The 26,471-nt window shown below is 40.5% G+C and overlaps 1 protein-coding gene and 1 long non-coding RNA gene across 7 annotated transcripts in view; one reads left to right on the top strand and one right to left on the bottom strand.

Annotated features, from left to right (window-relative positions):
* The window catches only part of LOC127003825 (uncharacterized), a 43,441-nt gene that overhangs the window by 7,335 nt on the left and 9,635 nt on the right, over positions 1-26,471 (top strand). The window lies entirely within an intron of this gene.
* LOC127003821 (uncharacterized) lies at positions 1,972-26,471 on the bottom strand. 6 transcript variants are annotated; one of them, XR_007757416.1, is made up of 13 exons: positions 24,133-24,288; positions 20,457-20,644; positions 19,433-19,546; positions 18,609-18,989; positions 17,720-17,931; positions 15,232-15,409; positions 14,596-14,877; positions 8,749-9,141; positions 4,634-4,845; positions 4,342-4,480; positions 3,230-3,323; positions 2,583-2,609; positions 1,972-2,371 (listed from the first exon to the last, which is right to left on the bottom strand). XR_007757416.1 is itself a non-coding variant. In XM_050870882.1 (8 exons), exons 3-7 carry the CDS (start codon positions 19,533-19,535, stop codon positions 14,600-14,602), a joined length of 1,152 nt encoding a protein of 383 aa, XP_050726839.1. In that variant the 5' UTR covers positions 19,536-19,546; positions 20,457-20,644; positions 24,133-24,288; the 3' UTR covers positions 8,694-9,141; positions 14,596-14,599. The 6 variants fall into 6 exon arrangements, 5 of the variants coding, with proteins under 5 accessions (XP_050726839.1, XP_050726838.1, XP_050726837.1 ...); XM_050870882.1 differs by lacking the exons at positions 1,972-2,371; positions 2,583-2,609; positions 3,230-3,323; positions 4,342-4,480; positions 4,634-4,845 and having other exon boundaries at positions 8,694-9,141; XM_050870881.1 differs by lacking the exons at positions 1,972-2,371; positions 2,583-2,609; positions 3,230-3,323; ... (2 more) ...; positions 8,749-9,141; positions 24,133-24,288 and adding an exon at positions 25,975-26,471 and having other exon boundaries at positions 12,121-14,877.

The following is a 26,471-nucleotide window of genomic DNA, read 5'->3' on the forward strand; positions in this document are numbered from 1 at the left end:
TTTTCAACCTCTTCCACTTTCATCTCTTTAACTCCATTGCCATTTCGTTTTTTAAATCCCTGCCATTTTTTTTTTAGTTTCAAAGATATTGCATCTCTCTCTCTCTCTCTCTCTCTCTCTCTCTCTCTCTCTCTCTCTCTCTCTCTCTCTCTCTCTCTCTCTCTCTCTCTCTCTCTCAATAATGCTGATATCAAATGGTTTTAACGATAAATAAATCAAGTAGAGTAGATTTATTTTTTTTACATCACGGGAAGGCTGGTCCAGAGTTTACCAGCAGAAGGGTTAAAAAAACTGAAGTCATTAGTTAACTCTTGCATAAGGGATTTGGATAGAATAGGAATGAGCAAAAGTAAGTCTTGTGCAACTGGCCTGGTGAGGGGGGAAGGGGGAAGGCATGGCGTTAGCAAGCACCCCAACACAATGCACTTTACCGCCCCCCTACCCCACGCTTCCTCCTCCCCATACACTCCCCACCCACCACCCACATTCTCCATCATTTGCCCACCTTCCATTCGTCACTTCCTCTTAATTGAACTCCTTTACCTCTATCTGTTTACCTTTTAGCTTTTGATAGTCACTTCTTCATCGCCCATTCACCACTTCCCATTTTCCTTGTGTTCTAGTTTGCCTTCGCTCATAGGTATCTCCTCCTCATCAGCCATTACTAACCCACTGCAGGATAATGGTCTTTCACAATCTTCATCTCTTTGATGTTAATGTACTCCATCCCGCTCAGGCTAATGCTTTTGATTTCATCTTTACACTTTGTTCTCTGGTCTCCTCTGTCTTTTCGTGCGATTTCCAGGTGTTGATATGTCACTATGATTGTCCGTTTGTTGTCAGTTCTACGCCCAGGTCCATTTCATATACATTATCGTCATCGGGGTATCATCAACCTTTGTTTGTTCCAGAGTCAATGATGCTCGTTTTTCAACTCCTGTTACACCCAACGTTTTTCTCTCTGTTCAGTAATATGATACAAGTCATACTTGGGTTAGATAGGACTGATTAAAGAATGACAGATCAAAATTTATTTCATGTAAAATCAATGAGTGCCTTGTAACCTAAAGTTTATACAGTCTTCATGACTGAGTGAATTAAAATGAGAATTATGTTCAACGTGTTTCCTCACAAATTCGTTGTCTATCGTACAAGAGTAGAAGCTGTACACTGTTTGGGTAGGCGGTGGCCGAACTGGTAGCGTACTGGGCCCACATTCACCGCGTGATGGACGACGCAGGTTCGAATCCCCACGCTACTACTCGGATTTTTCAGTCACCGCCGAGTGGCTTAAAACTACCCACATGCTGTCCTGAAGACCACCCTTCAACCCGGACTCTTGAGGAAGCCGTCCAAGTGAATCAAGAACGAGTTCCGGGGGGCAGCATGAGCCAGTGCAAGATGGCGCCACTATAAACACTCGCCTGCGCCAGAACGGGCTGGGCCGACCATCAGACCCCACCTGGAAGAAGCCTTGGGCAGACCATCAGGCCCCACCAGGAAGATGCCTACCGGCGCAACAGGCAAAAAGACGTAAAAAAAAAAAAAAAAAAAAAAAGAAAAAAAAAAAAAAAGCAAGCTTGACTAGGGTAGTTTTGTTAGCTATGGCCAAGACTCTATATCTACATATATTTATATCTACATATATTTTATGAAATTAATTGTGATTGGGTAGGCCCGTCTGGTGATTGGAATGATGAGTTGTAATCAGTATTGTAGAGTAACTCTGTAACCATTACCAACAGAATGACGAAGTGTAAATAATATTGTTACTTAACTTCAATAAGCTCGCTACCATTATATACCAACAGAACGTGAAAAAAACTTAACCATAATTTAACCTTGTGTTGCGTCACTCTTACAACTGTGAAACTCACTTGATTATAACATATTAAAAACAGAGGATTGAAGCTGAAGGCAACACACTTATATATGTAAATCAAGCTAGATATAGATAGATGGATAGATATAGATATGAGAGAGAGAGAGAGAGAGAGAGAGAGAGAGAGATTGATTGATTGATTGATTGACAAAGATAGAAAATAGTAAAAGAAAACCGTGTTCCAAAATATTTCAGTAATGTGCCTGACATATTTCGTACATTACCAATGACAATAGGAAAACTTAGCACGGGTTGTAACAGAACCTCATGTTGCTCAGCCCTTGACTCGTCCATGGTGTGATTTCTCGAGTAACGAATTGGTGGGCTGAGACTTATTAGTCATCTATGTCCTCGTAGATGGCATCTCGCATCTCAGAGAAATGGTGGTTGGTGTTCATTCTGGGTAGACAAGGGGCGGGCAGCGGCAGAGAGGGCAGCAGCATGGCAGGTGCCGCGGGGAGCCATGCTGGGTTCAGAGGTGGAGTGTTGCTATTTGCAGAGAAAGTGCTTAAGTGATGTGAACGTTGTTGATGTGAATGTTTTTTTTTTTTTTTTTATTAGACGAGGGATTTTTTTACTATTTATACATTACAAGGTTCTTTAGTCTAATATACCTCCAAATAATGCCGTATATACAACTTATTACAAATTTTACCACCTAGAGAAAATTATTGTGTCAAAGGCAGTAAAATTAACTCACATGCTGGCGTGTGTCTGGTTGAGAAAGCTGTAAAAAAATGGAAAACATTTGATAGTGAAAAGCAAAAATATTGGATATAGAATCATTTATGAAAAAATCTGAGTGGTTAGAGTTTGAGTACTTGCTTTTAATTAATTTTTGTTCCCATTGATTGCGAAACACCTATATATCAGTAATTTACTACTGGAGGAACATTACAAGAATAGTTATGCAATTTTTTTGGTATTAGCTAAATGCCATATTTTACTTTGGTGTCCCATTCCTGCTTTGACTTTTTGAAGTTTTGGTGAACTGTGTCCCCTTATCGGGAAATACCGGATTGTTACTGTTCACCTTCTTCGGGTTTCATGTGGTCTCCTTCCTTAATCCATACTGCATGAGTGGATGAACTGTTAGGTCGAATGTGAGTCTATTCCCCTGGCCGTGATTTGAACAGAGGCTCAAGGTGTCCCATCTAGGAATGCTATTCATGATTCATATCGGAAGCACTGGGGTAATTGGTACAAGTGGAAGTAAGCCTTTATCATAGCACACACACACAACATCACACCGTATCTTATAGAACTTACATGAAACATACAATTAAGCCAGCGAAATATTACATGTGTGCCAGGATAGATTAGTTTGGAGGCACTGGTATGCTTTACCTTCTGAGGCAACAGAAGAGAATGACGTTGCTCACCGCAGCCGTCCACAAGAAGACAAGAAATACGACTGTCCAGCTGTTGAAATCTTGGCTATCTGTAAATACTCCAAGGTGAATGACAAGTATTGTTTGAATCTTTACTAACCAGATATATGAAATGAACAGTGATCTTCTTTCATATATATATATATATATATTATATATATATATATATATATATATATATATATATATATATATATATATATATATATATATATATATATACGCACACAGGTAACTCGATTTACACGAGTTTTGTGTCCTTGAAAAGGTCGCGTAAATCAAGAACAATGTAAATAAATAAGAGGTAAGTTTCTATCGAAAATTAAATATTCACTTCATTCAGTGGAGAGAGAGAGAGAGAGAGAGATATATATATATATATATATATATATATATATATATATATATATATATATATATATATATATATATATATATATATATATATATATATATATATATATATATATATAGTATCGAAGAGTGGGGGATAGATGTCTGGAAGATTGTGTGGAGTTATCAGGTGGAGTTTTCGAGGCATCGAAGAACGCGAATGTGTGTGTGTGTGTGTGTGTGTGTGTGTGTGTGTGTGTGTGCACGCGCGCAAGCGATTTTTTGTGTGTGTTTTAGCAGTAATTAATTTTATCCAACTAATTTTTTTTTTTTAATTATTTTATTTATTTATTAGAAATAAGTGTATTCAATATTAGAAGCATTCGTAGAGTTGAAGACACCAACACTAATTTTTTTAATTTTGAAATATCCAGAGTGTACCATATTTATATCAGAACTTCGTCTAAGTTGATCACCGGGATGGAGCATGACCCAAGCAAGAGTCAGGCATCTCGGTAGCCCTTTTAGATATAATTCACCAACGTCACCAACGGGCTGGTTCGGCCAAGAGGTCCCCCAGAGAGCCTACCGGCCCTTTAGGCTACACCTAAAAAAAATGGAAGTCATAGAATAAAAAATCTTTCGAATAATTTTCTTAACGTCAATTGGGTTGTTTTTGCGGTGTCCATTTTGGAGGAAACTGAAAATTGTACAAATATAATGATCTCTCCTCACCTGCTTCGGTCGGTGGTGACCATTCCTGAAGGTAGAGGTGCTGCTGAATCGTGAAGGCGTCTGTGATGTTGAGGCTTGACAGCGTGAAGTTCGTGATCGCGGAACCCATTTCCACGACAGTCTCCCGTGTAGACGTCACCTGAGTTAGTAAGGGCGAGCTGCATGACTGTCTGACCTTGTGTATGAAATCAAGCTGTTGGAAAGTAAATATACAGAATGGTGACTACTGCAGGTTATGATTGAATTGATGGAGGGATAGTTGATCAGCCAAGTCATAGCTTTTCAAACTCACCAGGCGAGGAGTGGCTGTGTGGTTTCTCTTCAAGCTGAGAATGAGGCAAGGTTGGGATGCAGAGAGCGGGCCCAAGGGAAAGGTGGCGTTGCCGACTGTCAGCTGCGGCCTGGCGGTCTTGTTAGCTATCAGAGTGAAGTGGATGACGTCCCAGTTACACGGCAAGTTTATGACCCGTGGAACACCGGCTTCCACCTTCCACATGGGGGTCACTGTTGAGATGTTGGGGAGAAAGTGAGATTCTGTCGCCGTAATCGTATTCCTCCGAGAGTGTTTGTTACCTTCCGCTTCATGTTCTTAGTTCCCTTGATCCGCCCTTCAAGACTTAATCTACTAAGGTCCCCGAGGAATTGCCTCTTTTTTTTTTTTTTATATATATATTGAGGGAGAATCAGTATTGCCATGACTTTTAATACGAAGCCTCATCATTAGTTAAATTGATATCTTCTTTTGCGAGTCCTGTTTGCTCTGTCTGGTAAGGTACAGCTGTCTCATGTTCTATCACCAAAGGTTCCTGTTGCTCACCACAACTGGAGAGCCTCTTTTCTGTTTTGTTTTCCACCGGAAGTTCCTGGTTTTCCTTTAAAAGTAGGCATATATGTTATTCCCCTGCAGTCCTTCCCCTTCGCATCAGGTAAATAATTTTTCTACACTCATTTATCTGCTCAAAATTTCTTGTTTTTTGGAAACGTTCCTCGCGTTCCCAAGAGTCAGCAGGTCTTTTCTCAAACAGCTGTATTTCCTATCACAAAAGGGTATTTTGAATCTCAAAGGCTGCTGAAGCCTTGCTCGTTTCCACTCTTGTCTCGTAAGGCAGTGTGTGTGGAGCCTCCTCACACATGAGATGCATACTCTATACGAGGGCGGACAAGGCACTTGTATATGGACATCATATGTGCTGGGGAGAAGAACTAGCGGAGATGATACAGAACGCCTAACCTCGAGGAAGCTGATTTAGCAAGAGAGGACGTGTGAAGTTTCCAGTTTAGATTTTGAGTTAAGGACAGACCGAAAATGTATATTGTAGAAGGGGACAGCTGTGTGTTTTCGAAGAATAAGAGATAGGTGTTTGGAAGATTTTGTCGAATTGACAGGTGGAGAAAATGAGTTTTTGAGGCATTGATGGACACCAAGTTCCTCCTGCCCCATTCAGAAATAGCAGGGTCTAAGGTTAAGCGTTCTGCAGCGTCAAGCCTAGAATCTTGTAATTCCTGTAGGGAGGGTCTTCTGTTAAATGATATTGAGTAATGCTGAGCAGACTCATCAGTGTAGAAGTGGATATAACAGGTATTCGAAAAATCACTATTGAACAACGGAAAGAAAGTGGGAGATAGAACAGAGCTCTGCGGGACACCACTGTTGATAGGTTTAGGGGAAGGACAGTGGCCGTCTACCACAGCAGAGACAGATCGGCCAGAAAGGAAACTGGAGATAAAAGTACAGAGAGAAGGATAGAATCCGTAGGAGGGTAGTTTAGAAAGCAAAGGTTTGTTCCAGACTCTGTCCAAAACTTTTGAGATGCCCAAGGCAACAGCAAAAGTTTCACCGAAACGGCTAAGGATGACCAAGAGTTAGTTAGGAAGGCAAGGAGATCACCAATAGAACGCCCCTTGCGGAACCCATACTGGCATTCAGATAGAAGATTAGAAGTGGAAAGGTGCTTTTGAATCTTCCGGTTAAGGATTGATTCAAAAGCTTTAGATAGACAGGAAAGTAGAGCTATAGGACGGTAATTTGTGGGATTGGAACGGTCACCCCTCTTAGGCACAGGCTGTATGTAGGCGTACTTCCCGCATGAAGGAAAGGTAGATGTTGAGAGGCAGATACGAAAGAGTTTGATCAGGCAGGGTTTCAGCACAGAAGTGCAGTTTTTAAGGACTATAGGAGGCACTCCATCGGCTCCATAAGCCTGCTGAGGGTTAATTAAGGCCAGAGAGGGCATAGAAAACATCGCTCTTAAGAATTTTAATAACAGGCATAGTGGAGTCAGAGGGGAGATGAGTAGAAGGAATATGCCCTTAATCGTTCAGAGTAAAGTTGAGAAAATCTGAGCGATTCAGCCTTAGACATATGCGACAGCAATGCTGCCATCAAGAGTAAGGAGAGGTGTGACAGTTGGAAAAGTAAAACTGTTAGAGATATTTTTGACTTTGTGCCAGAAATCCCTGGAAGAATTAGAGTAAGCAAGTTTTTGACGTTTTCTGTTAATGGAGTTTTGGGTAAGTCAGAGAATAGATTTGGTATGATTATGGGTGGAAATGTAAAGATCATGATTAGCAGGAATGCAAAGGTTCTGGTACCTTTTGTGAGGCACCTCTTCATCTTTGATAGCACGAGAACAAGCGTGATTTAACCAAGGCTTTTTAGCATATTGGGTGGAGAAAGTACGTGAAATGTGTGCCTCCATTCCAGAGACAATCATCTCCGTGATGCGCTGGTCACACTCCTATTGGAGAGTCTCTCTCCTGGAGGCAGTAATCATTCCACGGGAAATCGGAAAAGTCCATCCTCAGGTCGTACCACCGAGCTGAAGCAAAATGCCAGAAACACCGCCTCCTCGGTGGGTCCAGAGGCTGTACAGAAGCGATAGGACAAAATATAGAAATAAGATTGTGATTGGAGTAGCCCAACGGAGAGAACAGATCAACAGAATAAGCCGAAGGGTTAGAGGTTAGAAGGAGATCTAGAATGTTGGGCGTGTCTCCAAGGCGATTGGGGATACGTGTAGGGTGCTAAACTAACTGCTCAAGGTCATAAGAATATTAAACACAACATTAAATTTTGTCTTTACCCAAGGTTGGAAAAAACCCGGGTTTAAAAAAAATATCACTGGGTTTTTGGGGGGCTTTTTTTGGTTTTATTATTTTTTGTTTATTCTTCGTATTTATATGTAAATCAATTTAAATATGCAATTGAAAAGTAGCCAAGGGTAAAATAAAAGGTTTGAAGTGTTATCTAAAGGATAGACACTTGTTTAGGTCCTGTTTATACAGGTTGTTAACTTGTACTGTACAGGAAATGAACGGGTGAGGCTTGACTACCGGTCACTCAGCACTCCTCAGTTCCTCAGTCTCTCCTTGTCGTGAGAGGATCACACTGCTTAATTGTTGTGCTTAGCGGGGCACCCTGGTGTGGTTAGTAGTTACCCTAATATATATTTAGTATAAATTTTAATTATGAGTCAGAGAGAAGAAAAGTAGTGTTGTTTCCTGTGTGTGTGTGTGTTATCACTTAGACCAGGGGTTTTCGACCTGGGGTACGCGTTTCCAGGAGGTACGCCAAGGGTCTGTCAGGGGGTACGCGCTCCCCACGGGTCGTTAGGGTTAGGGGCCTGGCCGCCCACTGACTTGTACTGTACGCGTACTGGACAGGGAGAGAGGCGCGAGGTGTTGTCGGGCACGCACCACTCGACAGTCGTGAACGGTGAACTGGAGGTTGGTGTTTTTGCTTTTTGGAAGGTTGGTCCCTTTGTGGCTACTGTCTTTACGGATATATTCGTTTCGGAATGCTGTGTCGATTTCAGTAATTATTATCGCAAACTGTGTGGCATTGACAAGTACAAGATTGAGCCCTGACTTATTCTTAATGGAAAAGGTTGATGAAATAGAAAACACTAGTTTTTCATGTGTACGAAATGGTGTTGTGCGAAACGATTTACTATAGCGGCGATGTATAGTCACGATGTAAGATGGCCTTAATTTAAGTGTGATTTGTGGTGTGACTGTGATATGGCTGGGCGTAATGTGGAGTATCCGAGTATGGTTTGGCTTGGTTAATTAAACCGTGTCGTAGCGTGGTGGTTGTGTGATGATGTGTCAGGTGTGTCAAAGCAAAAACTAGAACACAAGCAAGATAAAAATATATATATATATATATATATATATATATATATATATATATATATATATATATATATATTTATATATTTTTTTTTAAGATCTTAATGGATTCTACTTTTTTTTACTTAATGCACATATATGGACCTTATTTATCAATAGGATATAAAACTAAATTTTATGTAAAACATTAATTTTTTTTTTTTTTTTTTTTTTTTTTTCCAACCCTGTCTATATCACACCCGGGTGCTACACCCACGACCGAGCTCGACAGGTTACCTGAGTTGCATGAGACGTCGAAATGCTGCATTTCGATCTCCAGCTTCGTGATGATGAAGGATATGCTTGTGCTGTTCCACGTCTTGTTGTGGTGGAAGTCAGTGATGCTGAGTGGGTGATAGTGATCCACCGCCACGTGAAACAGTCGCCACTCGGGGCACGCCGGCCACGGAACCACGTCGCTTGAGCAGACTTTATTAGTACCAGAGTTTATTTCTCTTGTATTTATGTGGGTGCGGTTGCATGTGATACTTGTATAATTAAGATTATTTTCGAAAATCCTGATACTCAGAAAGGGTCCAGCTTCAGTGTTCATAGTGAAGCTCCCCAAAATTGTACTGAACTGTCTGTTGTCCTTTGGCAACAGAGTGAGGTTTGCAGTGACCATGCAATCTGAAGAAGAAAAACATACATTTTGTGGCTGCTCGTAACTTTTTATGAGTTGGCATAGCATGGAAATGAAACGATTAATACCTTAACAAACTTTGATTCACAAATAACAGTCTAACTAAGAGATTCTGACGAGAACTTGCAAAAAATGATTGAGAGAGAGAGAGAGAGAGAGAGAGAGAGAGAGAGAGATTTACATATATTTACATAGATTTACATAGAAAATCAGACCACAGACCCCATGGTCCAGACTAGGTGGTCTGTCCTTAAACCTAAGTGATTCTACATTAATCAGAAGGCTCCAAAACGTTGCATTTCAACTCTAGATGATATTAAGTTGAAGGAAATGACGGTCGAGCTTGTTTTTGAAGGAGTCAATCGTGTTACATTGGACCACTGACGGTGGGAGCTTATTCCATTCTCGCACTACAACGTTGGTGAAGAAAAATTTGGTGCAGTCTGAATTTACTTGTCTACATTTGAGTTTTACGCCATTGTTCCTCGTACGCAAAGTGTCATCGATCATAAACAATGTTGATCTCTCTACATTCGTGAAACCATTAAGTATTTTAAAACATTCGATCAGTTTTCCTCGGAGGCGACGTTTCTCAAGAAAGAACATGTTAAGGGTGGAAAGCCTTCGTAAGATTTGCGCAAGGAAGGGATCATTTTTGTCGCCCGACGCTGAACACCTAATTTAGCAATGTCCTTTGCATGGTGGGGAGACTAAAACTGTACCGCATATTCCAAGCGGGGTCTGACTAAACTATTGTAGAGTGGAAGTATTACATCTTTATTCTCGAATAAAAAGTTTCTTTTAATGAAGCCCAACATTCTGTTCGCTTTATTTGCTGTTTCGATGCATTGCTGTGAGAATTTGAGGTTTGACGCGATTTTGACCCCCAAGTCCTTAAAGCATTGAACGCTTTTGAGTTTAACGCCGCGCATTTCGTAATCGAACTTCTTATTCCTTGTTCCAACTTGAAGGACCTGGCACTTGTCTACGTTAAAGGGCATCTCCCATCTATCAGACCAAGCTGAAATTTTGTGCAAATCCTCTTGGAGGCTTTGCCTGTCTTCGTCAGTGTGAACCGAGTTACCAGTCTTTGTGTCGTCTGCAAATTTACTAATGCGATTATTGAGTCCAACATCCACATCGTTGATGTAAATAGTGAAGAGCACTGGGCCAAGAACCGAGCCCTGAGGGACGCCACTAGTGACCGGCGCCCACTCTGAGTTAAATCCCTCAATCACCACTCTTTGTTGTCTGTTGCTCAACCAATTCGCGATCCATTGGTGTACTTGACCGTCAATACCTATTTGCTTAAATTTGTAAAGTAATTTATGATGTGGGACTTTATCAAACGCTTTCTGGAAATCAAGATAGACTACGTCCAGTGATTTGGTTACGTCATAAACCGTGAAGAGGTCGTTATAAAAGGCTAACAGGTTTGATAGACAGGATCTTTTGTTACGGAAATCATGTTGTGAGTCCCCAATTAATGAGTGGCTTTCAAGGTAACTCACAATTTTGTCTCTAATTATGCTCTCAAGTAGCTTACCTACAACCGAAGTTAGACTAATGGGCCCGTAATTACCTGGTAATTTTTTGTCTCCTTTCTTAAAAATCGGTGTCACGTTAGAGAGAGAGAGAGAGAGAGAGAGAGAGAGAGAGAGAGAGAGAGAGAGAGAGAGTCTAAAGAAAACAAACTGGGTAGGCAGCGGTTGAGTGGTTAGCGTGCTGGGCCAGCATTCATCACGCCATGGACAACGTCGATTCGGATCCCCACGCTACCACCTGTGATTTTTCAGTCACCGCCGAGTGGCCTAAGACTACCCACATGCTCTGAAGATGGTAGACCACCCATCAACCCGGACTCTAGAAGAAACCGTCCAGTGAATAAAAAATGAGTTCCGGGGGGCAGCATGAGCCAAGCATAACTGGCGCCACTATAAAAATTGCCTGCGCCACGACGGGCGTGGGCCGACCACCAGGCCCTTGAAGAAAACCTACCAGCGCTATAGGCTGAGATGTAAAATATATATATATATATATATATATATATATATATATATATATATATATATATATATATATATATATATATATATATAATCAGTTGGCATGACAACAAAATATACAATGATCGGGAATGTAACATGTGAAAGAATAGACATGCATAATTTAAGACCAGCAGTTGATGGAAAACCGAGCCCAAGTAAAAGAAATCAGAAAGAGCATAGGGGTGGTAACTTAACGTAAGAGTACATTCTGGGCTGGCCGTGGCCTCGGTATTATCTCTCATCTTTGTCTCATTGTCTCACGAAGGCGTGGTAAGAAAGAACCCATTATTCCGAGACACAGATCAGGGGTGACATCTGGTTTACCTGTTCGAAGCTTCCCCAGGTACTCATTTATCGTCCAGGGAGGATGACTTGCCGGGTGATCATAGTGTTGACTATCCCTGTCCGGGGATCGAACCCGTGTTCATGAATTCATAGCTAGGCCTGCTAACAGTAACCACTACATTACGGAGGTGCCAAACAGGGACGGAACACTTGTTGTTAGCGTAGTAATATCATGAGTAGCACCTGCCAATCTCGTAAAGACAAATGTATACAATCAATCTACTCTGCCAATCCTAACATACGGTTAGGAAACTTGACGCTTCACAAAATATGTAAAAAGCTAATAAGCGCTCGAAGTTGAATAGAGAGAAAATGCAGGGTATAACATAGAGGGACTAAAAGTGAGCATCATTGATTAGGGAGGTGACAAAAGTTGAAGACATTGAACTTAATAACATTTGAACATCGGCAAGTCATATTATGCACAAAACTGATATAGACATCTAAATTCCAAGTAAGTGAGTGGTAACTCTGAGATTGTAGAAATCAGGTCACAGGAAACCAGGTAGAGAAATGAAATTAGAGCATGCTATAGCAGGAGGGACCTCGCTAGCATAAAACAGAAAGGGGGTGGACATTGGAAAAGGTTTTATTCTTGCAGTGGATTATAATGATAACTGAAGATTTTAATGAGTCTTGGCCAGGGCGCCACATAGTGGAAGTAGATCTTCTTGCTTTTTCCTACATAGCATTATTATTTTACATAATTTTATTACAACTTAAGTAAAAGGTTACCACCAAGTACTTTCTTGGCAGCATTTGCTGGCTGGGTAGATATTAATATTAATATATGGGAGCAGGCTACACTGAAGTATTTTTTTTTTTTTTACCTGTAAATCAGGTACTTGCGACGGTTTTTGTTACCTCTTATTGTATTTTTTTCATATTTTATTTATAAAATAATTCTAAAGTAATCTAAAAGTTATTTTAAAGTAATTAACAATAATTCTTAGTACTGTGTTCACATTTTAATCATCAAAACAGTTATTGTCAGTTGACTACTGGCTCATCTGGAAGGTATTGAAATGGATGCTTGCTGGAGTATGTTCACATGTAAAGCGACTTCTTATGCACTCAGAAAAAAAAGGAGACGTGGATGCTCAGTCGTACTATAACGAGGTTGTCACTAACATGACTGTTGGACAAAGAGCAAATAAATTATTAATGAAATATTTGATTTCTAAAATAATTATTGATATTTCTATTTTTTTTTTTTTTTTTTTTGCGGTAAGGAAATGGACTCACAAAAAAAAATTCTTTATCAGCCTTTTAAGTTAACTAACGTCTGGAGCAGAAGGACGAACTAACCAGTATATAGTGCACACATCTGTAACCATTATAAATGTCTCGCCACGTAGACTGTGATTATGAGAAAATATATAGAATCATACGTAATGAACACTATAATTTGTTTTGTAAAATGTTCCATGTAAAGTGTAATAATCTATAAAAGTATATATCATTTTTAAAACAAATTGAATAATATTCATCTGACCTTCTTAGCTATATTTTCACGTTGTGTTACATTTTCATTGTGAAAAAAGCAGAAATAAAACCGTATGTGACAAGAATAATAATGAGTAATTATAGGTTCATATTACAAACTTAGGCGCCAATGGAAACAGCATAAGGTTCCAAAATAATATATAATGTTTTTCATCTCCGTTCCTGTGGCACCATAAATGCGTTACTAGGTCACACACTACCGCTCTTTGAACACTTATTCCGGCAACTCTGTTTTATCAGCTGCTATAAAAAATATAAAAAAACGTCTCTACGCAAGAATAAAAAGACAGTAAGTCTTGTGCCCTCACTTGTTGCTTGCAATGACTTCGTATCTCCCTTTCCACTTTATTTTCTTTCGCTTGTCCAGATTGTTTCCATGCCTCGTCCCTTCCGAGGCTCTTGTACGAAATCACTGAAGTCTCAAATACTCGTTCACTTTCACAAGCTGACGTGATGTTGCCAGGTAGTACGTAGCCAAAAACATGAAGTGAAAGGATCGGTATATTTTTTCTGGATAATGCTCGTGGTGATGGTGTGTAGGTAAGGATAAGGAAACTGGATGAAAGGGAACATCAGATGCGTAGTCAGTGATCCTGTTATAGATGTCTAATTGGTTAAGATACGCTGCATGTAGGGATACATTTGGTCTCATTTAGTCCTGGTATAATTATGTTACCTGAAGTGATGGACACTGTGAGGGAAAGAAAGAGCGTCGCCAACACCGCCGCACTAATCAGGCACCGAGCAGACAGCCTCATCCTGTTGACGGTCACTGGTCCTCAGCCGCACGCACGGGACTCGGGGTTAGTTGTTGAGCTGCTTCCTTCTCCGTGCGCTTCCACCATGCCAGTGTTCCGGGAGATGTGTGCTCACGGACCTACATTTGGAACGGACTCCACCCCCATGACGTCACGTCCTGCATCCCCGATTCTCACCCATTTTGTATTATCCCTCATAACGAAAGATATACGAAACTGTTACATCTATCTCCAGTGGATATCCTCGTGTATTGCTGGAACACAACAATAGTAACAAATATTGGAATAGCTGCAGAAACCAAAGAGGACGCCAACTTGTAGAATATGCTGAAACAATAGTCTTACCTGGAAGAGAGAAATCAAATGAGTTCAGAAACCATTTTGATTACCATTCGTTGATTACAACGTACAAGAAGGCCTTCGACTTCGCGGTGCGGTGCTAAATACGATTTTATAATAAGATATAGGAGGTATCTTTTGTTGAATTATTTAAAATATATGCAGAGGTAAAACAGCGACTATCGGATTTCACTGATAGCGGAAACTTTCCTGTAAAGAAAGAATTCAGAGACGTCACTGCAAAACTTCTATATTTGTATCTCCAGTTTTCTGTTATCGTGCCCAGCTATTAACATACCCTCCCACACATGGTAATTTCTGACCATATTGTGAGCTGCATATTGACTTCCCGAGCATCGCCCTACATAAAACAATGATGGGGCTACACAGTGACATACAGACTAAAAATAGGCCCGGGTGGCGCTTACGACACTCTATTACTAACCGCCTCAGATGTTCATGTGGTGCGGTGTGACTTTGTGCGGTGTGGTGTGGCTACGTTTGATTTTGGGGGCGGAGGAGGAGCCTAGCAATTTCCTCTCTAGAGTAGGAGAAGGAATTTTCACACCCGACTCCACGTCCCTGCGCAGAACCGTGGCTTCACTCCTGGCTGACATCTCGTCCGCATCATCCCCTTCGTCTGGTTTCTCTCTTCTCTTTTTCATCTCACGAGTTACGTAGATGCCCACAGCAGTAAGGATTACAATAGTGGCAACCCCGAGTAAAGCTGAAAAAAACCATTTGTGACAAAAATATTGGCATATGTATCCAAGTGTGGGAATGCGAACACCATTCAATGTACGTGAAGAAGATTGTTGATACAATAGCATAAATTTTGTAATTTTGTGCACCATTGTTAAGAATCTGCCTTAGAATCCATCCTCAACTCTTCCTTTTGTACGATTGATTAATTATTGTTACATATCTCTTACCATCATGGAAAAAAAGTATAAGATTTATCATTTTGTGCCCCACTAATCCACTCTAATTTCTCTTCTAACAGTATAAACTTCATTAAACCAACAGAGGGCTCTTGTGTGTTGCGTTTCAATTCAAACAACAAACTTAGTCGAACACCCACCTGCCAGTACGATTGTGGAGACAAAATATATCGAGGTTGTTGGTGACGGTGATGGTAACGATGGAGATGAGACGAACCGCTTCAGACGGAGATGGGTGCTGCCGCGGCGGCCACCGATGACCACCGCTGGCCATGAACTCGGAAGTTGCTCCGTGACGTGGCTGTCCTTTGCACTCCCCTGATGGCATGAAGATAATGTTTTTAAAAACTTACTGTACTATTGTTTCCCTCGATCTGTGCCTCATTTTTCATGTCCTGCTTCTTTTGAATATCCACCTGGTTTTTTTTTGTACGTAATGATTGCGACCAATGTTTTCTGCCTTTTCTCCGCTTCCGCGCCCCCCCCCTCTCTCTCTCTCTCTCTCTCTCTCTCTCTCTCTCTCTCTCTCTCTCTCTCTCTCTCTCTCTCTCTCTCTCTCTCTCTCTCTCTCTCTCTCTCTCTCTCTCTCTCTCTCTCTCTCTCTCTCTCTCTCTCTCTCTCTCTCTCTCATAAATTTAGAGTATTATTTCTTGAAGCTTGATTAAACAGGGTTGAATTTACTTTGATAAGTAATCAAAATTGTAATGTAGAATATAAAAACATCGAAAAGAAAATGCTACCTTTCCTTGAGAAGTAACATCAATGTTCATGTTTTCTGTATATTTATTAATATTATTTATTGGTATTGAGAACTAACCGTTTTTGAGGTAGGGTGGTATATATTGCCGCTTAAACTTGTACACACCTCAAATGTCCCTCGGGTGCAAACCAAGCTCTAGACAGAAAACAGTTCCCTGGCTATTGTGGAACACATTTAATTAACTGACCTTTAGAAACACTTAACTTCTTCCATCCAGCGCCGTATAAAACACTGTAATTTTGTCATTTTCAGCAGAAGGTGATACTTACTTTGCACGTGGATCCCATCATGATAAATGCATCTAAAATTAATTTAAAGCTTTCAGTTGTGTCTGCCTCAATTATATACCTGTTCATTTGTTCCTTTCATCCTCCACCCTGATCGTGAGCCGGTTCTTGCAATTTTCTTCCTGAATTTGAATTTATCCAACTTACACCCGTTACTGCTCTTTCTCACATCAGTTTTGAATATTAGTACTTAATTTAAATCGCCCTTTTTAATCATTATAATCAATTTAAAATCTTAACTATATATCCACGCAATCTTCATCTTCCCAAGGAATGTAATTCAAGTTCATTTATTCTTTCTTTGTACGGTAAGTTGACAAGTCCGTGGATCATTTTAATCATTCTCCTCGGGAATACGTGTAGGGTGCTGAACCAGCTGCTCTAGATCGTTGAAGAGAGCAAAATTGTAGGCTTGTTCACCAGGCTGGTCAGTGAAAGAGGATGAAAGCTTAAGCTGGTGAAGAACATTGAAATCTCCCAAGATGGAGATTTCAGCGAAGGGAGAGTGAGTCAAGATGGGCTCCACTCTAGAGTTCAAGTAGTCAAAGAATTTTACAAAGTTAGTAGAGTTAGGTGAGAGATAAACAACACAGATGTATTCAATAATAGAATGACAATGAAGTCTTAGCCAGATGGTGGAAAATTCAGAAGAGTCAAGGTCGTGGGCACGAAAGCAAGTGATGTCGTTGCGCACGCAGGCGCAACATCCAGCTTTGGATTGAAATTTAGGATAGAGATAGGAGGAGGGAACAGAGTAGAGATTGTTGTCAGTAGCCTCAGAAACCTGTGTTTTGGTGAGGAAGAGAAAGTGAGGTTTAGAGGAGGAGAGATGGTGTTCCACAGAATGGAAATTAGTATACTAAGACAGCGAATGCTGCAGAAATTGATAAGGAGGAGGTTCGAAGAGTTATCAGGACACCTCTCAAGTCGGTAGCCAGAAGGGGAGTCCTCCTTGGGGTAATTTATGCCCCCCCCCCCCCTCCCGAGGCGGGGACTCCGAGGCAGTTCGTTTATGTGCCATTTTGAATTTTAAATTTTGGGAAAAGGTGTGTATGTTGCGTGAATTTAGTGTGGTGTAGAAAGAGAGAGGATCTGTCTTTCGAGAGCATGCTGAACTACTCTCTGGTGTTGATGAGACAAAAGAAAGGGAAACGGTTAGTGAGGACATGGGAAGGGTGAAAGGCTTCAGCACCCTCCTCGCTTCCCATATATCCTCACCGGGAGTAGCTTACGCCCGTTCGGTAGGAGTCTTCCTACCTACTCCTACGTATTTTCTACTCCATCAATCGTCATTTATTAAGTTTTGCAGACGCACTAGTCAGCCAATATCGCCCTAATGCCCACCATGCCTCACTCTTTATAAAACAGTGCGACGAAGGTACGACTTTGCATGGATTAGGTCGAGTGTGGAATAGGTTATGTAAGAACAGTCAGTTGGGTTATAATTATTTGTGTTTGAGTGCTTGTCATTTATTACAGTCAGTCGATGAGCTCGTCAGCAAGTCTCGCCACCATTGATTCCTGTCAGTTTTTAGGAGGGAATGTTTCAACCTTGACCACTTAACGAAGGGAAAATCTTACCTTGAAAAACACATCGACAGTCGACTCTGAGTCTCTTCGTAAAGTTTTTATCCCGAGTGTGGTGTTGGCGGGCACGTCGACATGGCGCTCGGAAAACTTCAAGAAGGCTTCGGTGCTGCTGTCCCCCGTCATCTCCAGCTCCTGCTCGGGGCTCTGGCAATCCAACATTACGGTTACTTCTTCATTCTCGTTCACCTGCCATTCCGGGGAATCTGGAAAAAGAATATAGTTATCTGTCATACCCTGTGTCCCAAACTCAAAAAAGCTTGCGCTTTAAAGAAGAATAAAGAAAATTTTGAGAATATGAAGATGAAGAAAATGAAGAAAGCAGAAGAATGAAAAAAAGTAGAAAAGGAATCTACTTACTAAAAAATAGAAAGAAAGTAGCTTTCGGTGTCCTACAAACTCTTACAAGAGAAGCCGTACACATGAAATATGTATTGTATATGAAGCACTACCTCGTACAAAATCAAAACTTATGTTATTTTTGTTTCTCGTAGTTCGTATAGAGTATGAACCTTCATAATGCATTACACTTTCCTGGTGCGAAAGTATTCAGCAACACGACGTAAGCCTTGGATTCATTACCTTCCTTAGCCAGCAGGACGTATTGTATATATTGTATTATATGGCTAGAATTTCCCTATTGTGTAAACGAGAAATCATAGAAATGTTGCCAGTGTTTATGAATATATACAATGATAAAGCACATACTTTGATTTAACTCGACAATGTTTCGTTGGTCATTCAGAGAAACAAAAGCAATCAACAGAGGCTATTGGACCACTACCTCTGGCTGTGAAACAAAACTAGTCCAAGTCTGTACCATGATGAGTGAGTTGTTAAAGTAGCCTGTTAGGAATATTTTATAAACGCTTTCTATATTTACCTCCCGAGCAGGTAGAGAAATGTCCATTGAGAAGGAGCTTTTCAGGGGCAGAGTCCACGGGCAGGCTGACGAGAGATTTTTCTTCTTGTCCGTCCACCCAAAACAAAGAGACGCATTTTTCTGAAGCAGTGAGTCTAAGAGTGACCCAGCCCTCAGGCATCTTCGTGGAAAATGTATGATTCACTGATGAGTGCTTGTGTCCTTCCCGTACCTTTATATGATTGGCTGCACCGTTGGAGAACACCATCACATCTCTTCGCTCATCCATGTTATGGTCCTTGAAGGTCACCAAGAGGTTCAGTGATTGCTCAGGTGTAATGTAAGTCAAGACGGTGCCGCTGTAAGGCGCTCTTAGGTCATGGTTTTCATATACAATGCAGCCTGAAAATAATGTAGCAAGTAAACAGGCTGCTCATCATTCTCTCTCTCTCTCTCTCTCTCTCTCTCTCTCTCTCTCTCTCTCTCTCTCTCTCTCTCTCTCTCTCTCTCTCTCTCTCTCTCTCTCTCTCTCTCTCTCTCTCTCTCTCTCTCTCTCTCTCTCTCTCACACACACACACACACACACACACACACACACACACACACATATAGTAGTAGTAGTAGTAGTAGTAGTAGTAGTATCGTCCTCCTCCTCCTCCTCCTCTTGTCTTCACCATTGCCCCAACTGACAGCACCTGGCATGTTACCCATAACGTCATTTCCTTCACAGCCCCCAGCGTCACCAGCCCAACGATCACCAACAGCATCACCACCAGTACTCTTACCAAACAAAATAACTGCTAAAATATTCATTATATAGAGTAATGACGATTTAAATATCTTACCTTCGCCTTCAGTGTTCTTGCCACGAATGACGCCGCCTTGGGTCGGGTGGCAAAAGCCCAGCAGCCAAAGCAGGATGACACATGTCTGTCTTGGTTTCTTCATACCTGCAACACCTGCTTCAGAACATGTTGCTTTAATTCACAAAACAGACTTAAATACAGGTGAAGGGGCTAATCACACTGACGTGATTTCTTGATGTATAAATAAAAACCCACACTGGCAGACGATAGAGTTATATTTTTAACCAAACAGTTTCGGTGGACATTGCCACCATTTTCTTCCTTTACACCACTGAAGATGGTGGCAGTGTCCACCGAAATTGTTTGGTTAAAAATATAACTCTATCGTCCGCCAGTGTTTTTATTTTTCTATTTTTAGATACAGCTGTTGCTATAGTGTCAATACAGAATCATAAAGTCTTTAGAATCGACCTATCTTCCCCCCCCCCCCCCACACACACACACAGAAGGAAGGAAGGAAGGAGAAAAAGGTGAGAAGAGAGGAAGGAAAGGGATTATCATAGTTTCATCATTCGCTTAACTCCATACTCCTTTTCCTCCTCTTCCTCCTCTCTCACTTCACTTTTTCTCTTCTATCTGGTACTCCTCTTCCTCCACCTCCTCTTCTTCCTTCTTCTCCTTACTCTATCCTCCTCTTCCTTCACCTCCTCTTCTTCCTTCTTCTCCTTACTCTATCCTCCTCTTCCTCCCTTTTATTCCTCCCTTTCCTTTACTCATCCTATTTCTCTTTTCCCTCCTCCTCCTACTCCTTCTCCTCCTCCTACTACTACTACAACTAAAACTAAAACTAAAACTACTACTACTACTACTACTACTACTACTACTACTACTACTACTACTACTACTACTACCTCCTATTACCCCTTTCCTCCTCCTCCTCCTCCTCCTCCTCCACTCTATAGACCGCCAGGGCAGACTCTTGATATCGGCCACGCGTTAAGTGAATTAATATTAGAAACAAGTAGCATTTGCGAGGCAGTGATTGCGCGGGACTTCGACTTACCAGTGAAAAGATGGGGCGAACAGTTGAACTATCATACAGGGCTCGACCTGTATGATAGATGAACTCTTTCAAGTGAGGGTATCAGGACAATTCTCCTCCCGAGATTGACGTCTCTTTTTGGACACTCCTTTGACATCTGTTTAGGAGCAGTAAGTAGCGGGCTTTTTTTTTTTAAACTGTCTCCTTAGCTGTAAAAAAACAAATATATATTAGAAAGTGATTTAATCAACACGTTCAAGAACCGACTCTGGAAAATAATATACTTGACCTCAGCTTTTTAACGACAGTCCAGTTTTTAGTTATAGCGATCACCGAACAATCACATTCAGCATCAAGATGAATGAAAGTAAAGTAATTGCTTGTGAAAAAAAGTGTCAAATTATCAGAGAGCGAATTTCGTCAGACTCCGATCTATTTTAAATAATTCTGACTGGACTGTAATTTCGACGGAAACAGATATTGATAAATCGTGGGAGGCCTTCACCACAATATTGAACAATGCCATAAGCATATGCGTACCCTATCGTAACAGACGTTCAACTATTAAGAAGAAACCCAAATGGTGGAATAACAAAATTAAAAATAGCCTCTCTCTTAAAAAACGCGTATACAGTAGATACATATCAATCCAGAGTGAGGCTGACAAACTAGAACTGGACAGAATTCGCCGTGAAACCAAGAAATTAATAAAACGAAGCAAGAAAAATCTTGAAGAATATATAGCGGAAACGAGTCAATCTATTCCTAAAGAATTTTTTTAGCTATGTAAATAATAAAAAGTCACTCACTTGTAGTATCGGACCGCTTGCTAATGAAAATGATAACCACACTAACTATGAAAATGAAATGGCTACAAACGGTGTTTCATCTAACTGGCTCGATGTCAGAAGCGACGTACCTAAAGGATCAGTGCTTGGTCCCATGCTCTTAATTTATGTTAATGATATCGATGATGGGCTCCCTTGCAAAATATCAAAATTTGCTGATGACACAAAAAATCGCTAATAAGGTAACTACGACACTCGACGAAGAAGCTTTACAATCAGATCTAGATCGACTTGCACGTTGGGCCAATCAATGGCAAATGAAATTTAACGTTGACAAATTACACATCTAACACATCGGAAACAATCGCGTTCGGTACGTAATGAATGGCCAACAACTTTCTGCAGTAAGTAAAGAAGACGATCTTGGAATCACTATATCAAGCGATTTAAAGCCCAGTCAGCATTGTTAAGAGTTAGTTAAAACCGGAAACAAATTGGTTGGCTTCATCGGACGAGTCTTTTATAATAAATCGGAAAAAGTAATATTGAAACAGTATAATTCGTTGGTTCGACCCCGTCTAAAGTACTGTGTACAGTTTCGGTCACCCTATAACAGAAAAGACATAGAAAACTTAGAACGGATTCAACGGAGAGTAACAAAAAGGATTCCTAGATTGAGAAATTGATCTTATGAACAAAGGCTTAAATATGTAGATTTATTCAGCCTATCAAAACGCAGAATCCGAGGCGATCTAATACATGTGTTTAAAATCTTTTAAATGATTCAGCGATATTAATGTGAAAGATTACTTTACAATTGATCGATATATATATATATATATATATATATATATATATATATATATATATATATATATATATATATATATATATATATATATATATATATATATATAACAAGAAGAAATAACAATTTCAAGATAACTGGTAAAAGAGTATCCTCGCGCGAAGCCAAACACTTTTTCAATCGAGTCGTTAATTCTTTTTCTCATTAATAACAGATCCTCGTCCGACAAGCAGAAATAAATAAATAATAAACGAATGAATAAATGAAGAAACAAACGCGTACTTAAATATTAATAATAATAAAGAGATGAGCCGAAAGATATGACGCAGGGGAAATGCCAAACGATAACAACAACAATAATATGACACAGACAGATATGGCCTTCAAAATCTTATCATATCTCCACCACAACAACAACTAGAAGATTAACTCTCTCTCTCTCTCTCTCTCTCTCTCTCTCTCTCTCTCTCTCTCTCTCTCTCTCTCTCTTTCGTTAATAAAATTGATTTGTAAATTGCTTATCATCAATATTTACAGTTTTTGATGACTTATTGCATAGTTTTTTTTTTTTATGCTATTACACCTTCCTTTTAAATAGAAAATGGTTATTGTTGGCACTGTTATTTATTATTACTATTAATATCAATTTTCTTCTTCTTCTTCTTCTTCTTCTTCTTCTTCTTCTTATTATTATTATTATTATTATTATTATTATTATTATTATTATTATTATTATTATTATTATTATTATTATTATTATTATTATTATTATTATTATTATTATTATTATTATTATTATTATTATCGTTGTTGTTACTATTACATGTGTACTTGTACGTTTTTACAGTCATAACTTATATTTCACCACCGTCTACTCAGCCTCGATGGTAATTCCTGCTTGACTCTGCTGCTGAAAAATAGAATTCGATATTAATCTTTATATTTCTTTTTTTCGCGTTCGTCATATTAGATAACTGTGATCTCGGCTGTATTAGTTTCTACTCGCACCTTTTCATTCACGTTTTTGAATCGCCATTGAGAAACACTGGTGGCAGCACACAAGGGAGTGGCGCTGTTGTTGTTTTGGACTGTGCAGGAAGTGCTACAATCTTCTGCATTGTAAGATGAAAACAGGAAGCGACGCGTTGATACTAGAATATTAGTGTGTGTGTGTGTGTGTGTGTGTGTGTGTGTGTGTGTGTGTGTGTGTGTGTGTGTGTGTATGACCTGTTTTGTGGGCTCAGAATCTTTTTTTTTTTTTTTTTCTCTTTAAACTCCTTCCGTCCGTTCTGTTTAGTTATAGATTTTGTAGCAATTGTAAATTAATATTATCTTTTCTCCTCTAGTTATATTTGGTTCAAGTCGCTTAGGAAGTCAGAAACAGTGCCTTGGGTCCGGTGCTCGCATTGTGCTCTTATTAGAAATCGCTGCTCCGTGTCGGGTCTCTAGCCATCTTCAGCAACGTCGTGTGCCCCCTTCTTGTTCTGTCTTTGCTGCCCACAGCTTACCCAGTCTCCCCGACACCAGCACAGCGTTCCTTGACTCCTCACAGTAACTTACCCGCGTCATGGTTATGATTCAACTTTTTTTTTTTTTTTTTTTTTTTATCTACTGCCAGCATATTGCTGATGCGCTACAATATAATTATTATTTAGGCGAATATAATTTCAGTATCAACATGGTTTTCCTGGATTTTCCAGATTTTCCAGGTTTTCCTGGATTTTCCAGATTTTCCTGGATTTTCCTGGATTTTCCTGATTTTCTTGATTTTCCTGGATTTTTTTTTGGTCTTTTTGGTCTTTTTGTTATTATTACTATTATTACTATTATTACTATTATTATTATTATTATTACTATTATATTATGACCATTATTATTAGCATTCATTATTCTTAATATTTTTCATTCTTATAATTAATATTTTTGTTATCGTCATTATTACCATTGCCATCACACGACCGAGGAAACCGAACAATTCTCAACACCGTTACCACCACCATCACTGCCTTCACCCAACCAGGCACACCATCACAAACGTAGTCACTTGTCGCAGGGTCATCACTCCTCGCACACTTTTCACCCCCTCCGCCAGTTATTTTACCTGAAATGTTGTCGGCGAGGTGCTGAGTGTAAGTGGCTGTGGTGTGGTGTGTAAGGGTGAATCAGCCTCAGGGATGGTATCTGATAAGGCAAGTAAACCCACACGCAGTAATATCAACATGAGTAGCCTGTTCTCAATGGCTTTGTCCTTGGTGTCAGTTTGTACCGTGCTGAATGTGTAACGATAGTTTTTGAGTGTGTGCAACTGCCAATCCACACAGAGAGAGAGAGAGAACGCACAGGCAAAGTGATCCAGTGTGTATCTCAACGTGTCCTACGAGACATCTGTGGATATTGAACTTCTATTTTGTTTGTCGCCATGAGGCGTAATAAATTTATCAAATCAATCTCTCTCTCAATCTCTCTCTCAATCTCTCTCTCAATCTCTCTCTCAATCTCTCTCTCAATCTCTCTCTCAATCTCTCTCTCAATCTCTCTCTCAATCTCTCTCTCAATCTCTCTCTCAATCTCAATCTCAATCTCAATCTCAATCTCAATCTCAATCTCAATCTCTCTCTCAATCTCTCTCTCAATCTCTCTCTCAATCTCTCTCTCAATCTCTCTCTCAATCTCTCTCTCAATCTCTCTCTCTCTCTCTCTCTCTCTCTCTCTCTCTCTCTCTCTGTGGATTGGCAGTTGCACACACTCAAAAACTATCGTTACACATTCAGCACGGTACAAACTGACACCAAGGACAAAGCCATTGAGAACAGGCTACTCATGTTGGTATTACTGCGTGTGGTGGGTGTGGGTTCACTTGCCTGAACCAAGTGAGCGGGACTCGTAAATGAAGCAGTAGAATTTGTGCTGGCACAGTAACGCTTTATGAAACACACAGGTGGAGTCTTAGTCGAACTTAATTGATCTGGGTTGTATGTAGCTATAATATTGTAGTGTTTGGGGTGATGAAATTATGCTTTCACACCTCTCACAAGTGAAGTTAAAATTTCGTCATTGAGGATTCGGATATCGGAGTGAATCCCACTGACTGATCGCCACATACCGCTCCTCTGAGCCTAGGAGGTTACGTAAAACTTAGCCTACCCTATGATAGAGTGGATTATAAACTTTACTTATCACCCAAATGGTAAGATAACGTTGGCACTGGTTTTACTAGTATAGCATGCACTGCTCGAGTCACGGTATTCGCTTGTCTCGAAACAATCATGGAATGCACCCAATAAGATTAATTCTCTAATAATTCTCGGCGAGTCATTATACCAACATGTTAGACAAATTAACTCCTGCATGCAAGCTATTTAATAAATTACTCTTTCCCAGAGACGGCTAATTTCGGCAATTCATTCGTCAACTTAAAAAAAACACGCAAAGTTACTACTTTTTATTAGGCAATGAGGCAGCACAAGAGAGAAGGGTAGCGTAGGAGTAGATTGGAACAACCTGTAGCAGTCCATGCAACTTTGTTTAAACTTGATCTTTCTTACCAGCAATGCTTTTAGCGTTGCAATTTTAAGTGTTTTTTCTGATGCCTACACCTTGCTCATGAAAGAAAAGACGTTCAATGGAAGCATTAGTTCCAGGATGGCATATTATGAATTGAACTATATATCTAACGCGTTGATGGTTTTTTTTGTCTTTGACATGGGAGAATACTTCTACCCACCGCTCTCACGTATATCATATGAGCATTATTGTTTAATAATTTATGAATATAAAGCTTATCATTGAGAAACACATGGCAGCAAACAAGGTTAGTGACACTATTTTTGTTTTGGACTGTGCAGGAAGTGATACGATCTGGTGTAATGCGAAGTAAAAACAGGAAGCGACGCCTGGAACCTGAATTATCTGTGTGTTTGCGTGTGTGTGGCGAGATACGTACTTGAAAGAAACGTGTCTCCTGTCTGTCTTCAATGCTGAAAGACAGACGGGCGCCGCTTGATGTGGAGATGGAGCAGCTCGGGTGGTGTGAAGAGGCGGGCGCCGCTTGATATAGGGAGCAGCTTGGGGCAGTGGTATATCGGCCCCCAGGGCAGTCGAGGGGCAGGTTACCCCGCCATACAAGTTCCCATCCTGTAGTCCGTCTCACACAGCAGGCCGTGGGTGGTTTTTCGAGGGGGGGCTGAGGAGAGATGGACACCTCTCTCACTCAACTCCAACTCGCTGCCTTTCTTGCTTCCTGCTGCTCGTCTCCTGACTAGCCCGCCTCACACAGCAGGCCGTGGGTGGTGTGTGGGTCAGGGGCTGAGTGGAGAGATGGACACCTCTCTGACCAGCCCGCTTCTCTGTGTTTTCTCGCTGCCGCTCCTTGCTGTAGGGGTGTTCGTCTCCTCGCGTCTCCCAAGTTTGTCTCTTGCTGCAGTGGTGCTTGTCTCCTCA

The sequence above is a fragment of the Eriocheir sinensis genome, chromosome 26, assembly GCF_024679095.1.
Source record: "Eriocheir sinensis breed Jianghai 21 chromosome 26, ASM2467909v1, whole genome shotgun sequence".
Taxonomy (NCBI): Eukaryota; Metazoa; Arthropoda; class Malacostraca; order Decapoda; family Varunidae; genus Eriocheir; species Eriocheir sinensis.